General features: G+C 43.6%; 3 protein-coding genes across 4 annotated transcripts in view; 1 reads left to right on the forward strand and 2 right to left on the reverse strand.

Moving 5' to 3' along the window:
• Window positions 1-15778, reverse strand: part of GLDN (gliomedin) — a 118711-nt gene that overhangs the window by 71947 nt on the left and 30986 nt on the right. The gene's annotated exons all lie outside the window — the stretch shown is intronic.
• Window positions 727-15778, forward strand: part of TNFAIP8L3 (TNF alpha induced protein 8 like 3) — a 41829-nt gene continuing 26777 nt past the window's right edge. Inside the window, exon 1 of the mRNA XM_048956699.1 lies at window positions 727-970. Coding sequence (XP_048812656.1) covers window positions 919-970 — 52 coding nt within the window. The 5' untranslated portion in view covers window positions 727-918. The remainder of the gene's footprint in view (window positions 971-15778) is intronic.
• Window positions 1298-15778, reverse strand: part of AP4E1 (adaptor related protein complex 4 subunit epsilon 1) — a 61010-nt gene continuing 46529 nt past the window's right edge. The window contains exon 25 of the mRNA XM_048956658.1: window positions 1298-1745. The gene's annotated coding sequence lies outside the window, so the exon portion shown is untranslated. The remainder of the gene's footprint in view (window positions 1746-15778) is intronic.

Genomic DNA, 15778 nt, shown 5'->3' on the forward strand with positions numbered 1-15778 from the left:
CAGCCCTCATGATGCAACTTACCTACAGCCCAAATAGATATACCAAGTCTGTTTTAGGGCACAGTTTGGTTCTCAGTTATAAAAGTAGCCTTGCTGTGACTTCCATATGAGAATTAAAGACACATTTGGCTTCTAATTGCAGGAAAGCAAGGAGAGAAGAGTGACCAGGGAGAGATCTGCTGGAGTCCCAGACTCACCAGCACCAAACTTGCAGCCTCAACCACCTGGCCTTTGAGATGGTAGAAGGCTACAGCAGGCTGTGAGCCATACGCAAAGTGCACCACGTCTGAACTACACTTTCCATGCTCAGAGTCAAAAGCAATCTTCCAACATAGCCTTCATTCACCAAATGGTGCTGGCAAACAGCCCACCAACGGCTGCCACATTCATCTCTCCAGCACTCTGCCGGGCACTCACTAAGCAACGAGAAGTGGCACATCTCTGTTGGCCTCTGTTATCCTTTCACCGATGGCCAAGACCAAACAGGGATCATTGCGGGGAAGGAGCAGTGAAGGGAAAGTGGTAACTGAAAGTCGGGGTATGCCCACAAGAACAAAAAGGGGAAAGAAGGGGGGCAAAGCGCTGTCAGTTCGGTCCCATTTTAAGCCCAGGACCCCAGCTGAGGGGGAGGCCGCAGCTGTCGGGCAGCCCCCGGCCCTCCTCCCTGAAGCCCATCCGGACGGCCCCAAACTCGCGTAACGCTGAGGCAGACCGCTGCCTCCTCCCACCCCCTCCCCTCCCCGGAGCCCGCCCGTCCCCTCGCTCCGACAGCCAATGGCACGGAGCGAGGTGCTGCCTGCGGCGGCCGGGCGGGGAGCAGAGGAGGAGGAGGCGGCAGGCGCTGCTCGTCGCTTGCTCCCCGGCTCCGGGCGCTCCTGAGCCGCGCCCTCGGTTCCCTGCCCCGCCGATACCTGCAGCATGGACTCGGACTCTGGGGAGCTTAGCGAAGGCGAGCTGGTCTCACCTGCAGGTAAGAGGACCGCGGTGATGCTGGGGCTGACTGAAAGCCGCCGATGCTCGGCGCGGGGAAGGACCGCCGCCGTCCCGCCTGAGGGAGCGGCTCGCGGGACTCGGTCAGCTTTCGGGATGGCGGGAGCTCCGCGTGCCACACACAGGCTGCAAGGAGCAGGAGGAGCGCGGCCGCTCTCTGTCCCGGCCGTTGCCCGCCAGGGGACGGAGAGAGTTACAGCCACGCGTGACGTGACAGCCGGTTACATGAGCAGCGCTGGCGCTAATCTGAGCCATTGTGCTTTATATCCAGAGGGGGAAAAGTTTCTAAGGCTGCTCGGGCTCCCGCTGCAGGACCTCGGCTGGCGGCCGCTTGCAGGCGGTTAGCCCGCCCTCAGGCCGCCGGACGGCTTCGGTTTGCGAGCCCTAACTTTTCACCAAAAGAGCGTACAAATGCTGCTGCGCTGCAGCCTGCGTAGTTCTTAGATGAGGCAGAAGGAAGAGGAAAATAATAATAATCCCTCCTGCTTTTCCAAATCTCCACATTCTCACGTCCTGTGCAGAACAATAAAAAGGGTGTAATCAAACGGTGCCCTCTGCAAGCAATGAGATGGAGGCAAACTTGCATGAAGTCCAACGCTACAGAGGGAACCGGCTCTACCCCTGCGGCTGGTGCACAGCCGTGGGCTCAGGGCCTGCTGCCCGGCGGTGTGGGCTGTGGTGGGGGCACTGGCAAGGGCTGACCGAAGTGCAGGCAGATCCACGTCCCGTCCAGCTGCCCACCGTGCTGGCACCTCCTATGAGAGCATTAAACCAGTGTGAGACTAGCAAGTGCAATCGGAGTAAAGATCACCATAAACAGACAGGAAGTTACCGTGTTATGTTATGAAGTAGTCTGCAAGAAACACATTTTCACCTCCGTCTACTTTAGACCACAAGGATCTCTGAAATCTCATAGTAGTTCTGTTAGCACAGATGGGACAAACAACCTTAGGAAGCCATAAGATAAATAGGTGTCATCTCATCTAACCTTTATAGTCTTCAGTCTGATCCAGTTTTATCTATTAGAGGCATCTACTTGCAACAACTTGCTTTGTATTTTCTTATTTCTTTCTCTAGATTTTTAGTAAGACTGGTAACAGGTGCTACAGCTCCTCACAGACATAAAGCTCTGTTAAGCTGAAGTTATCGACAGAGATCACCAACAGTTGCAGTTTGTCATCCAGATACACAAAGCAGTGCCTGAAGTTACAAGTGTTACATTTATAAAGGAATTAACATAGTATAGCTCCACATGCCAACATCATACTCCTGCAGTAAAAAGATTTTTCTTTTAAATAAATTGAAAGTAACTATACTTAGAGACTGCCATGTGTATTTTATGTCATCACTTACTAGCTGCCAAGAGCTGATGTTCATCATGCTCCTCTGCACTTCTCCTTCTTAGTGCTAGATGAGGGAAGAAGAACCTGGCATTTTGACTGAACGTGGTAGATGCCTATAGAATAAAATTGGAACAGAGTGAAAACTGTTTTTGTCTTAACCAGCTGCAATCAGGTTTCCCTAAATGGAAGTGTTATTGCTTGCTGTTTGTATCCCTTACCCTCTCCTGATTTTCCACCCCCGCATCTCATTTGGTCTTTCTCTGTACAGTGCCATACCTCGCTGACCGTGGGTGTCCTGCTGTCAGTCACTGCTGCAGGCACAGAAGCAGAGAGGCTGCAGCACAGCTTTCAGACACTGTACCATACCCCACACACCCAGTGACCAGGGGCATTCTACCTGTGGATTGCAGGGCAAGCAGAGTGCCATGGAGAAATATTTGGGTTGAAGCCCCAAGAACGTCCCAGTTGTGGCCATTGATCTCAGGACAGCTAGGGTTTCATGCCAAAAGGGCCCATTTAGCTTGTTCTCCTTTAGCAGCCCTTGCACTCCAAGTACAAACAGCAGTAACTTCAGCTTGCACAGCTGCAATCTCTTATGGCCACTGTCCAGTTTTCAAGTTGTTCACACCCAATGCAATACATCACTAACATCTTAGATGCTGGTGCAACACAGATGTTTAAACCTTGTTCAGGGTCTGCTCATCCTACAGTACTTGGCCCTTTGCTCTGCCTGGGGGAGCAGCATTGCTCCAATCACTGAGACTTGGGTGTGAGCAGAGCAGGGGTCTTCTTCATGTGCCCCCACCATCTGCCACACGTGCTCAGCATCCAGGAGCCAGCTGGAGGCTTGCACTGAGATCCCAGCAGCCTCATTTCCTTTAATAGCTCATTTAAAGCCGAATCTCCAAGGAAGCAGAAGTAGTTTTTCTATATTCTAAATGTGTTGTCATGATAGCATCTTTATATTTCTTTGGTGCAGGCAAAAAGCTCTTTATATGCTAGTAGCTCAAGATGTTAGCTCTACTTTAAAACAACAGAAACCACAGCTCAGCACACCAGAGCATCCAACTCCACAGCCTCAGCTTCCACCAGCCCAGCCTGCTCATACTCATCCATCATTGCTTTGCATTGAGTTGTTCATATAGTCAGGAATTATATACATTTTATATATATACATACACGTACACACACAAGATAGAACCCTGCTGAAAGCACTGAACAGGTCTTTGCAGTTTTGAAAAAAAAGTGCATTTAGCACTACGTTCAGTGAAGTTTCTTGAATTTTATTATATACACTACAAGTCATACTCCTTTTCTTGTCCTATAGATAAGCTTCTGGAAGCTGAGCAAGTAATCTTAAAATAGAACATTGTTCCCATTTTTTTCCTGTCCACCTATTGAGAGGTGTGGGGGTTTTGTTTGTTGGGTTTTTTCTTTTCTTTTTTTTTTTCCCCTCTCATTTTTCTTTTGAAGTCCTTCAGGAGAATAATGTATTTTTCCCCCAGTTCTCTCCCAGCAGCCTACCATATGAAGGTATGATCTGCTGTGTCACCTTTCAGACCAGCATTTCACAAAAATCCAGGTCATCTCCAATAGCAATTCTTTAGCAGTGGATTTAGGAATTTTCCTTGCAGGGAAAGGCAGCAGACCTTCATTTGGTGCGCATCGCCCTAGGTCCCTCAGCTGAAACAGCAGGAATTCAGCCAAATAGGGTTTTTTTAATACAATATTGATTTAAGCCTTTCTACAAGCTACCAGGTCAGAACAGAGGTTTCTGTGTTTGTTTAATAGAACTGTTACGCTACACTATTAACATATGGTAACTAGAAGCTTGGTCTTTGAAACAATACCGATATTTTCATTAGGCTTAACATATCCTGCAGAGTAGACTGTTGCTGGTGCCTTCTGCGGCTTTCCTCCCACTGAAGTCAATTGAAATTTGGCCTAGGAAAGAGAGCAGCTTGTGCTCCAAGTAGAGCTTTAAATTGGTGATAGGATTTCTTGGAACATTAGCCCTGTGAAGGCTACAGCTTTGTGTGATGCCAAGGAGAACAAGATGAAAACACCCTTACGCCAGGCTTGCATCCATAAAGACAGTGGGAGTCTTATAGTCTTCAATAGGGCCAAGATCTCACCCTGTGACTGCTGGCACAAAGACATCGATGCATTCTAAAATATTTGATAATTTCTCTGAACTCTACCCTGAGGAAAAAACACGTGCTTAGTGAAAACAACAACAGATTTAAACATTATTTAGTGCTGTAAAATAGCCCCGACAGACATGAATATTTTTTCCAGAGCTGTAATGTTATTTGAATCACAAATGCTTAGCGATTTTTTTTCCCTGAAAATTATTTACCACGCTGTGTGAACTGCCTGTACTTTTGTGATATTCATCTCTTGATCCTTTTGCATATTTTAACAATGTTTTACAAAGCTCAGTGCCGTTTGAAAGCCAATATAGTCTTGTAAATAGGAAGTTAATTTGACAGTGTACTGTGAGATATTTAGCAACATACAAAATTATTGGTGGCGTTGGTAACATACTTGAGTGCAAGCAGGCACACTGTAGTTTTTTTGCAATATCCTGCTGGACATTTGAACAAATATTTATTAAATCATGATAAAGTATACTTTGCCCCAGGGAACTCCTGTGTCTTTTAATAGGAAGGGTTTCAATTTAAGAAAAGAACATTTTGCTTTTACATGGAAAAAAAGTCACATATGGACCAATATCTGCTGGGCTTCAGGAAAGCAGGCAGCAGCAGTAGGTAATAGCATGCTGTAAGCATGGAAAGAAGAAGAAAAGACTATTTTTAATGGAAGCTGCAGACTCTCCAAAATGCTTCTGTAATTAAGTGCTTACTAATACCTGTTTAACAAAGTACTCTCCCTTCTGCTGAAAAACAAACAAAAAAAAGGAAAGCTGGTTTAAATGAGAAGGACAGACAAGAAGTAGCATGTCTCAGAATCCCATACTCCAAACCCTCTTTCAGGGCTCCATGGGTGAAAATGCAGGCTGTGGCAAGCATGTACCCAAGTTCTCTGCCAGGACAGGGCAGGTGAAAGACACCTCAGATGAAAGGGCAACAGCTGCAGGGCAGGCCATGAGCTGAGAGCCTGCCTGGGTGAGTTCTCTTGGACCGCCTCACTCTTCCCTCCAGAGAACACACGGGCTGCTGACTGGCATACAGACCCCTCTTTAGCATAGGGACTGTCAGATTAGGAGCCTCATCCAACTGAAAAAAGTAAATCTCTGAAGGGCAAGAACCCAGTCACGCTGTGTTGGTTGTACAGACCATAAGTAATCTCATCCTTGTGAAGCTGAGTAGACTATTTGTTTGAGCAGGTCAACCTGTTCAGGCTTCTGTTCTTATATAAATCAAGTGGAAATATAACGTTCATAAAGCAGTTGATTGAAACCTAAGCCCGCCTGTTTGTGCATCTGCGGACCAGACTGCTGAGCAGCAATCATGGATAGTATATGAAGTTATTATGAAGTAATACCCTTTCTCAGCAGCTTTGATGCGCTCCAGTAAGAAATTTGTACCATAGTAAAACACATCCCTCCTGCACACGTCAGAAATAAAAGGCAGTTGTCATCAAGATTTTCTTCCCACTTTTGAGAGGATGGCATCTTGAATCATGTGGTCTCTGAAGAGCTAGTCATCATGGATGAAGCAGATTCTGACTCTCAGATGGGGATAGTGGGCAGGCTTATTGTTGTGCATAAAAATTTGCTATTCTTAATCAGAATTTAGAAAAATCCGTGGATAAAGACAAACCTTGCCTGCTTATGCATAGGAATATAAAGTTGCAACTGGTCACAGTCAGTGATCATTTCTGTCTGCCTTGCATAAGCCTGGAATGACAGTGAATACCATTTGATATGACATGTTGGCCACAGCATATGCCCTATATAAAGCTACACACACTTCCCCTCAAAAACCGTCATGCCTTTTTTGTATAAATGCTTTTGTTTTTTAAAATCTTTCTTTGCATCTGCACCAAAGACTAAAGAAGTCATAGCAGGAAAAGCAGGTCACCTGAATTTTCTTGGTAAAGGAAAGTTGGAAGAATAAAGCTGCGAACCGTAGGTAAAAAGGAAAAGAGTAAATCAGCCCGATTCCTGATTACATCAGCTGAGTGAGAAAGTTCTTGAAGACCTGGCCTGCTTGAGAAGCCTTTTCAATGTTCCTTTTACCTACAGTATCACCTGGGGTGAGAGCCCTCCCCAGTCTCATGAAGTAAGAGAACCTTTTAAATTCTTAAGAGCACTTACTGTTTTTTCTAATGAACTAAACAGAACTTGGCTGTGGGCCCTAGCAGCGGTAACTGAACTGTTTATCTATTAATATCTATTTTGGCACTGTTTGAGCCCACGCAAGATAGCCTCCCACAAAATGTCCTGGCATGACTGAGGATAACAGTGGCCTGTGTGAGTTAAACAACATTTGGAGTGTGGGAAAGAATTCAGTTTGTATCCAGATGGCACTATTACGGCACTCAGAGCAGCTACACTGGGCCAAGACCTGGGTTTGGAGCCTTACCCAAATAAAGTGAAGTTCTTTGCTGCTTACCTGCAGAAATCTCGTTGCAATTAGCTCATGAGAGGAGAATCTTATAAGCTGACAGAAGTCTAGTTCTAGGAACCGTATGGAAAGCTGGGACACAGTTTCTGCAATAATCACAATTTCATACCCAAGTCCCAAACTTTCACTTGAGAAGCCAAGCTGAGCTCAGGAGCTGCTCGGTAGTCAGTGGTTTTCTGCTCTTTACAGAAGCCATCGTTACTGAAAAAGACTGAGGAACAGCAAGTCACTTCTCAGTCCTTCCCATGAATTCCTTCCCAGTGAAGATTCTGCCATCAGTCTGTGCTGCCTACAGTTCTCCTTCCTACAGAGAAGCCAAGTGAGCGGTCTCAGGATAGATACAGGTTTCACTAACATCTGCCAGCAGAATAACAGATTGCAGATTACTTCACCATGAAGACATTTGGTCTTCTTGCCAGTGCTAGTTTAATATGAAAGGTAATCTTCTGCTAATTTATAATATTTGTGTTTCAGAACACCTCTACCACCAATGACCATTTTATTTCTGGCATTAACTTTGTTTATCCAAGCAGCTTAAGTTTTCCTCTCTTTGAAGAGATTTATTAACACTATTACTGTGTCACTGTTTCCTCTCCAAGGAGTTTTCTGTTTACTTCCAGAGCATTTAATTTACACTGTCAAATCAATGACAAATGCAGATCAAAGAAATCCAAGTTTCCTGGACTTTGAAAAGTGAAGATTTTGAGGAGGTTATTTATTTCAGCATAACCATTTTTCAGACGATGTTTCCAGTAAAAACTCGGTACCATGTAGCATTATGCCAGGCACATGTCAGTGCTTTTTGTTTACTCATGTTTAATTTTAAACTTTGTGTATTTGTGCACGACTTCCCCCTTTACTCAAAGCAGAAGGAGATAGGAAAGAGGTATCAAGAACAACCTTCCTGTTCACTTCAAAGCAAGTTATAACTATTTTGATGCATCAGCTATAAGTATCAAAATAGTGAGGCATCTTTTCATTAATGATCTCCATCGTTAAGGAGAATGTTTAACCATAGATCCAAAATTATCAGTACAGTCATGACTCACAGCTGCTGGATTTCTTAGAAAATAAAGAATCAATGAGGAAAAAACACTTCAGTTACAAATCCGGGAATGGAATAAAACAGTTCATGAGTATAATAATAATAATGTAAAGACCTCACAGCACGCCAGTATGACACTTCTTTACAACTTGTACTAATGGATAACCTTTAAATATATCAGGCTCACTAGCACGCACAAAAGATAAATAAGAGCCATTTTTGATCAGTGTTTGTACCTGGTCTCTATCAGAAGCTAACTTTTAAGGTGCAAGTCTAGCCAGAGAGAACTCCTAGCCAGGAGTATTTGTTCTTAAAGAATGTATTCCCACCTCAGCTCTTAAAGATTGGTGTCAGACACCATCCTGCATAAGAAAGAAACAACAGCACTTTGCACCTCCAGAGCAGACACAGCTGAGGTTTCACTCTCACCAATCCCCTGCTTTCCCCCACTAAAAAAAAAGAAAAAAGAAAAAAAAAAAGACCCGTACATTCATCCAGCACAGCACTGCTGGTATTGCTCCACAAAAAGTACTTCCTTTACACAAGTCATACAGAATTGAAGAAAAGCCAAGAACAAATCATCTTTTTAAAGACAGATGAATACCAGTGCTCACCATAATTCCATGATTCAAATGTTACATTTTGGATTGAATAAGATTCCTGAGAACTTAGCACACTCGCAGCTCACGGCTGGTCATCAGCCGGTATCACTTTATCCTCCAGACCAAGATACCTCTTGCAGCTTTGAGGACTATTTCCAAACAGAACTAGGGTTCTTTCTAACCAGTTAGCATCCAGCCCAAGGTCAAAAGAAAATCATGCTGATCTCACACTGATGTTTGGTTGTTGCTGAGCGATGGGTGCACACCCAGGGAGGTGGGGAAGAGTTTCAGTGCTGTATGGTGGCACCGGGCAGGGCCACACTGCACTGTGCTGGGTGCACATGGCCCATAGGTTGGGCAAGCCTGCACTACCCTTTTGCAAGCCTCAACTCTTTCAATCTTGGTCTGATTTCTTGTTCTTAACTCATTTCTTTTCAAATACTCTCGAGTTTGCAACTTCTACTGTTGTGAAAAGCAAATGCTGTTCCCTTCAAAAGGGAAACTTGGGAGTAAGATACTGTCATCTTAGAGGAATTAGACCCTGGCAAACAAACAATCCCAAAAGCGTGTTTACAGATGAGAAGGATGTCAACCTCATTATTAGGGCATATCTGAAAAAAGGAAGTTCGATCTTCAAACTCCAAAGCAGGTACCTGCCCCAAAAGGAGAACGTGCTACTTCTACAGGTAACGGCAGCTTCTCTGTTATTTCCAGAGTGCATTTCTGAACACCTGCTTGAAGAAACAGCATATCCTCACCTCCTAAGTTAAAATCTCTGGGCCTGAACAGTAGGAGCAGGGGCAAAATTGCATTTCTCTCCAGACAGCACCCACATATTGAACAGTTGACCATTACTGATCAAATGAGGTCAGAAGAGGACACTGCTTTATAGACGTAGCTTAATTAAAAGGAAAATGGAGCCTAGCCCTGTAAGAGTGTTCCGATGAACCACTGTATGCAGAACCCCTCCCAAGCTTGCCAATACATTCTTAAATGTTTTAATAAATCAGAATGAAAAGAGACTGTAGGATTCACAGGATTGCCTCCGGGAAGCAAGCAGAAGCTTTCATCCACAACAAAGAAGGTGAGAGATGTTTGTGGAAGCAAAACTCATGTCAGCAAGATGAGAGCAGAGAGGAACAAAGGAGGCAGAAGGAAAAGAACATGAAGCAAAGGAGTTGCAGGTTCCCCACAACACCAACTCAACATGTACACCCACCTTGCCACTGCCCCCCTGACGCAGCTAAGCTGAACCCAGCCAACACTACAGGCAAATCCACCCCTTGCAGGGCCAGCAGCCACCCTGACACTTGGGTTTTATTTTCATCAGGGGAAACTCACTTTTCTTTTAGAGACTGCCTTAGCTTTGTGGTTTTGCTTTGCCTGATTGAGACTGAGTTTGGAATAGACATCCAGCAGGTAGGGAGATGACAGCTCTGCCCAGGCACAGCCCCACACAGCATCCCTCCTCCATTCTCATGCACATCACAACAGAAACGACACACATCTATTATGATTTTGCAGCCAACTCATCTGTTCAGCTTCCACATTCCCACAAGAGTTTTGTCCACAGTTGCCTGTCCATATATAGAAGGGAAGTAGCAGTTGCTGTTGCTTTGCTTAGGGCTCTGTGTATTCACCTTTTAGAACTTCTGTAGGAATGTACTGCCTTAGCAACAGCTGAGTAGTGTTAAGACAGAGACAAGTGATGTGCAGGAAGGGAGTTTAGAGGGTCTGAGGAACCACTGTTCAATGAAATTATGAACAGTATTGACTAGAGCTTGATTTCCTTAGAGTTGCTACAGTCAGTGACAAGGAGGTAGAAAGCTACACATGAAATAGTTTGGGCTGCACACTGTTAAACACAACTAGACATACCAAAAAACCAATGCAGGCAGCCACAATTACTTGAGGTTTTTTTTTTTATTTTTAATTACATACTCGTTCCTTAAACAGCTCTTCTACATTTATAGAGTTTCTTTTTCCTCATAGCCACATATGAAGGAAATTTAGATAGCATACGTGCTGTTCTATTAAACAACTAGTACTAGAATACTTTGTTTCTTCCCTCATTTCTGTAGAGGTTAAAGAAATAGTTATGCTTTCTAACAGGGCTTATAATTTAGGAACAGTTGACACTTATTCTTAGTCACTATCAGTGACACATAAGTTCTGCCTCCTCTACAAATCCTATGTTATTAAAGAGTTTGGAAATGAATCCTTACATAAGCAGTTCTTTACCATGAAAGCCATAAAAACACATATGACATCACAGAACTCACAAAACTCTCAATAGTTTGGTTGTTGAAAGCTTTACAGCTATCTGCTTGAGTTCACTTGGTTTGAAACTTGGCTTGGTCTAAAATTTTTTGAGGCTGAAAACATTTTATATGAACAGCATGTGATTGAATATAGCTAGACCTTTCCCCCCTCCCCTAAAAGAGCAGATAAAAATAGTTTTCTTCAGCTATGGAAACACTATATATAGAAGAGAAGCTAAATGCTTTCAACTCAGACTTAACAGTTACTTGGTTTGGTTTTTTGTAAGCATTAATGCCTAGAGGAAGAATTACAGCAAAAAATATTAAGAAGTGATTTCCTTCACAAGAACACAGACAGCATCAGAAACAGCTTAGTAATTAAAGACAATGTAAGGTATTACCTGTTGGTTCACTTTTTTTCCCACTCTGGTACTGATCATACCCTGGTAGACAGGCACATCAGTCTTAAGACCTTACTAAGGGGAGGCTCTTCATCTCAAGAGGTGCAGTGCAGAGCAGCAGCTCTGAGGAATAGAGCATTACTGGCCATTTCGTGCCATCCAATTTGCAGCCTGCTGCTGGGGATTTCCTGCCTCCCTTTCTTGCCCCTAAGGAACATCATGGCTGGGAAACTGCCATGAGAGAACTGCACACAGTGCTGCTGCAGCAGTGCTGCAGAAATCCTGCACCTCGACCCTCTGCAAATACTTTCCGGACCTGGAGAGCCTAGATTGTGCCAGGAGTTGCAGTGGTTTCTCTCAGTATTTGGTGTGGTTATGCCTTCTTTGTTTTTAAAGCAGATCCACGAGAAATATACGCATGCATACATACAACACTGTTATTTGAAATTACTTTCATTTAGGAAATACCTGTATACACATCTTCTGCAATGAGAAGAGGTAATCAAGGGCCACCTTGCCCAAAACAAGGCTTTTTACAAGCTTAAAAAAAAAAAATTCACCTCAGGAAATTACTACCTGAGCCAGTCGCAGCACATTGGCTGGTTCTGCAATACACATTCACAATACACATTCACCCACATGTGCCATACGTATTTTTGGTGTTCATCATTAGCACTGTGCCAGGATTCCTCTCCTCATGTGATATTCCAGTAGTTGTGAACAAGTGATACCGTACTCACATTAAACATGTGCTTTGAGAAAATAGTAACTGTTTGGCCATCACTGTTATACACTGGTGGAGGTAACTGTCATCTGTATATCTTCTAAAACAAAATTTGCTGCTTTAGTCTTTTTAAGTAATGCTTTCCTGAATTTCAAAGTGAACAGGACTTGAAATTTAAGGACATGTATTAACCACATTGTGAAGACAGCCCAGTTTCTTCTTGAAAAGATCTCATGGGAGGCTGTGCAATCTGAGGGATAACGTGCTGGACTGACAGCAGGGTCTTAATCACAGCCTTAAGCAAGTATTTCAGTTGTGTCTATTTCTCCTCCCACTTCTGGTCTGCTTTGTCCACTCACCTCTACTCTTTTAAGGTCATATCTTTCACTGTGAGTCTGTGCAGTAAGGATACCAATAAATACTAACACCACTGCATCATCGCTGCAGGTACATTTACAGGTCTGAGAAAGCTTCAATCCCTGAGGACACCTCTGCAGCTGACTTCATATGGAGAATGAAAAATACACTGGTGGCATTTCATGCTCTTTCAGAAGTCTCATAAAAGGCTGCAGGTTGAGAACTCGCTCCTTAGCCACGCTTGGCTTTCTGTTACGTTAAGCAGATGACTCTGCAGCTTCGTTTTAATTAACTAGTGCTACTGCTTGTCACGAGGCAATAAAGGAATGTTACAGACAGAAGTAGAAAATGTTTTACTACGTTTTTGGGAATTCAGCTGAAAAAAAAATATCTCTCGTGCTTCTCCATCTTTCCATTTGCTTCCGATTTAGGCTGTCCAGCTCTCTGGCAGTGAAAGCATGTGTCAAAAACAGTTCCAAATTACAGTTTCTATTGGGAGGGGTTTTTTGTATGTTTTTTTTTTTTCCTTCCCCTTTAATACATGAGCTGCTTACTGAAATAAAGAAAGCCTTTCACCCAGAATTTATGAGAACAAAAGAAGTCTGCCAGAACTAACGTGCTCATGACTGCTGGCATAATCTCCATTATAAGTCTTTCAAAACACAGGGTGGGATCAATCAGAAAAGAGCACTGTCAGCAGTGGAGGGATGCAGGCTGCTTTCCACGGCTGCAGTGCACGCACCATGGCTTGAGTCCACATTGTCCCCAAGAAGCCCACTGTAAATTGGAGTGACAAGCATTCCCCAGACCACCTGAATTCATCAGTTTTCTTCATAACTCAAGTTTCTGTATTTCCATGTAAACAGTTTGTGTGGACTTCCCATACAAAACCCTACAGCACTGTCTTCTCAAGTCAGTCTGCATGGTGCCAAGCTCACTAGTATGCAGGTCAGGAGATACAGAGGTTTTCTGAACCTGCCTGGTAAGACAGCTTCCTGCAGGAAGCTGGTTCCTATAGTGTGATAGGTGCTTCAGAACAGTCTACCTTCTGTCTCTTAAACTCAGATAAAGCCTTAGTGGAAGGAATAATAAATGATGATGTAAGGTGATAAGCTTTAGTAACCTGGCACCAGACCTCTTGTTCTAGGACGCATGCTGAAGCCTAACCTATAGAACTCTCCAAAACCACTTTAATCTGAGATATTAACAGAGCTGCAACAGTAGTCTTACTTACATAAACCTAAGTTGAAATCTTGCTAGTTAACAGCTTTAGTGAATGTTACCTTCCTTCTCTTACTGCGCAGTCTGTTTGTTTCACTTAGAAATGAGATCACAACAGGACAACCTCCCCACTCCCCACACTGGAAGTCTGCTAAAATTCTTTACAGAGAGAGTGGTGAGGTGCTGGAACAGGCTGTCCAAAGAGGTTGTGGATGCCTCATCCTTGGAGGTGTTCAAGGCCAGACTGCGTGGAGCCTTGGGCAGCCTGGTCTGGTATTAAATGGGGGGTTGATGGCCCTGCCTGTGGCAGGGGGGTTGGCGATTCATGATCCTTGAGGTCCCTTCCAACCCTGTGATTCTGTAAAGCTCACTAAGGCACACAGAGATTAATGTCTGCTGGAGACAGAACAAGAAGCACTCCACTTATTTGTAGCCCATGAAATGATTTTTTTGTACTGTCAGACTAACTGCAAGAGCTGCAAGCACTGCATTAGGCTCTGAAGGTATACTGTCTTAGAAAAGAAGCACCTCCTCTAGCCTACCTGTCCTATCCCATAAAAGAATGCATTAGATGATAAAAAATATGAGGTTGAAAAAAATTATCTGAAATTAATACTGAAACTCAAGACACAGTGATTTAAAGCATAGTTCAACAATGCAAGATTTTCGACACCGAACCAAACTTATTCTAACTTCACTTTATACAAGCAAAGATACAAGCAAACAGAACAGCCTTTGCCAAATATATCCTCGACTCTATCTGGTTTTCAAAACAGACAGACTGTTAGAGACAAGCTTTAATCTTTATCAAGGAAGATCACAACCCCAGTTAGTGTCTGTATGCCCACCAGTCCCAGCAACGGCCAAGCAACCTTTACTGGCTGTAACCTCAGAACTTCCAAGCCTTGTTGATCAGTCAGTTACCTAAAAATCACCTGCAAATTGGTGATTAACACATTGATTTCCAAAATATAACTACAGCTCAGTATTGATTATTCTTATCCCCAAAACAAAATCAGAAACTTCTCTGCTTCTAGCTGGAAGATTATAGAATATGTTATGAGATCAAGTGTGCACCACTTGTATTTTATGCCATCAGGCTACATGAGGTTTTTAAATACACAGCCCCTTCTTGCCTCACTAGACTCAGTTCAAATTGTTCCCCCTTCTCTCCCTCAGCACACCTCAGGTACTGCTGGTCCATAGCAGATACAGAAGGTACTGCCCCACAGACTGCTCTCACCTGTGCAGAAGCTCATGTTCCTTCAGAAGGCCAGGTGCAGCCACCTTCTGTGCCAGCTGGCTCTGAAAGTATCGCCTAAGTCATCAGCAAACTGCACCTGAAGGTCTGTCACTCATATCTTGTATTTTCATATTATGTAGCCTCGAGCACAAGTTATTACTGACAGCTAAATGAACACACACATGTGCTTTTAAATGAGACCTCTATCTCCTGTAGGTAGTCGTACATGAAACCTGGCTATTGCCTAGAAGCTGTGAGTGTAAATCACACCTGCAGAAGAAAAAGGCAAATTTCTGCACAGTTAGGAATACACCATCCAAGCCTAGAGACCAATTACATGTTGTTTTACAGCTCAGTACTACAGTGAGGCCAAGAGGCAAATTAATACCGAGTGCAGTTGCTGAGGAGCAGATCCACTTTCTGGCAAACCTGAGAATGTCATGTCAGACATTAAACATCTGGGGTCTTTGCAGTTTTTGTCTTGTTACAACAAAGCCATATATGGAAGGAAAAAGTCTTAGAAAAGTAGAACTGTTCCTAAAGTGACTCAAGATAGATGGTCTGTTTAGTCTATTGTAGAAATGTGATTTTTTACAAACAGGCAAACAAAAAGGAATGTTAGAACTTAAGAATTATGAGTTGCCTTAATCCTTTGCCATAGTGCTATAAGTTTCCCTAGAAAAGTCTGAGCAGACTGAAGGGCATTAAAATGAGGCTTTGATATGTGCAAGAACAGGTGAAAGAAAGGTCTGGTAGGTTTTAGGTTAAGCCTTAACAGATGCAGCATTCCAGAGTCCTGCTGCAAATGCCAGCCTCATCCTGACCAACAAGTGAACATAGGGAAAGGCATTTATTCTTCCAAAGTCAGCAGGCTACAAAGTCAATTGGGCTGTGCAAGATGAATTCATCAGAGAACACTTATTGAAATACAATGCATGAACAAGACTACTGCAGAAAGCAATCGGCATAATGTTCAGCTATTCCGCTGCCAGAAATAAA

Source organism: Lagopus muta, chromosome 10 (assembly GCF_023343835.1).
Source record: "Lagopus muta isolate bLagMut1 chromosome 10, bLagMut1 primary, whole genome shotgun sequence".
NCBI lineage: Eukaryota > Metazoa > Chordata > Aves > Galliformes > Phasianidae > Lagopus > Lagopus muta.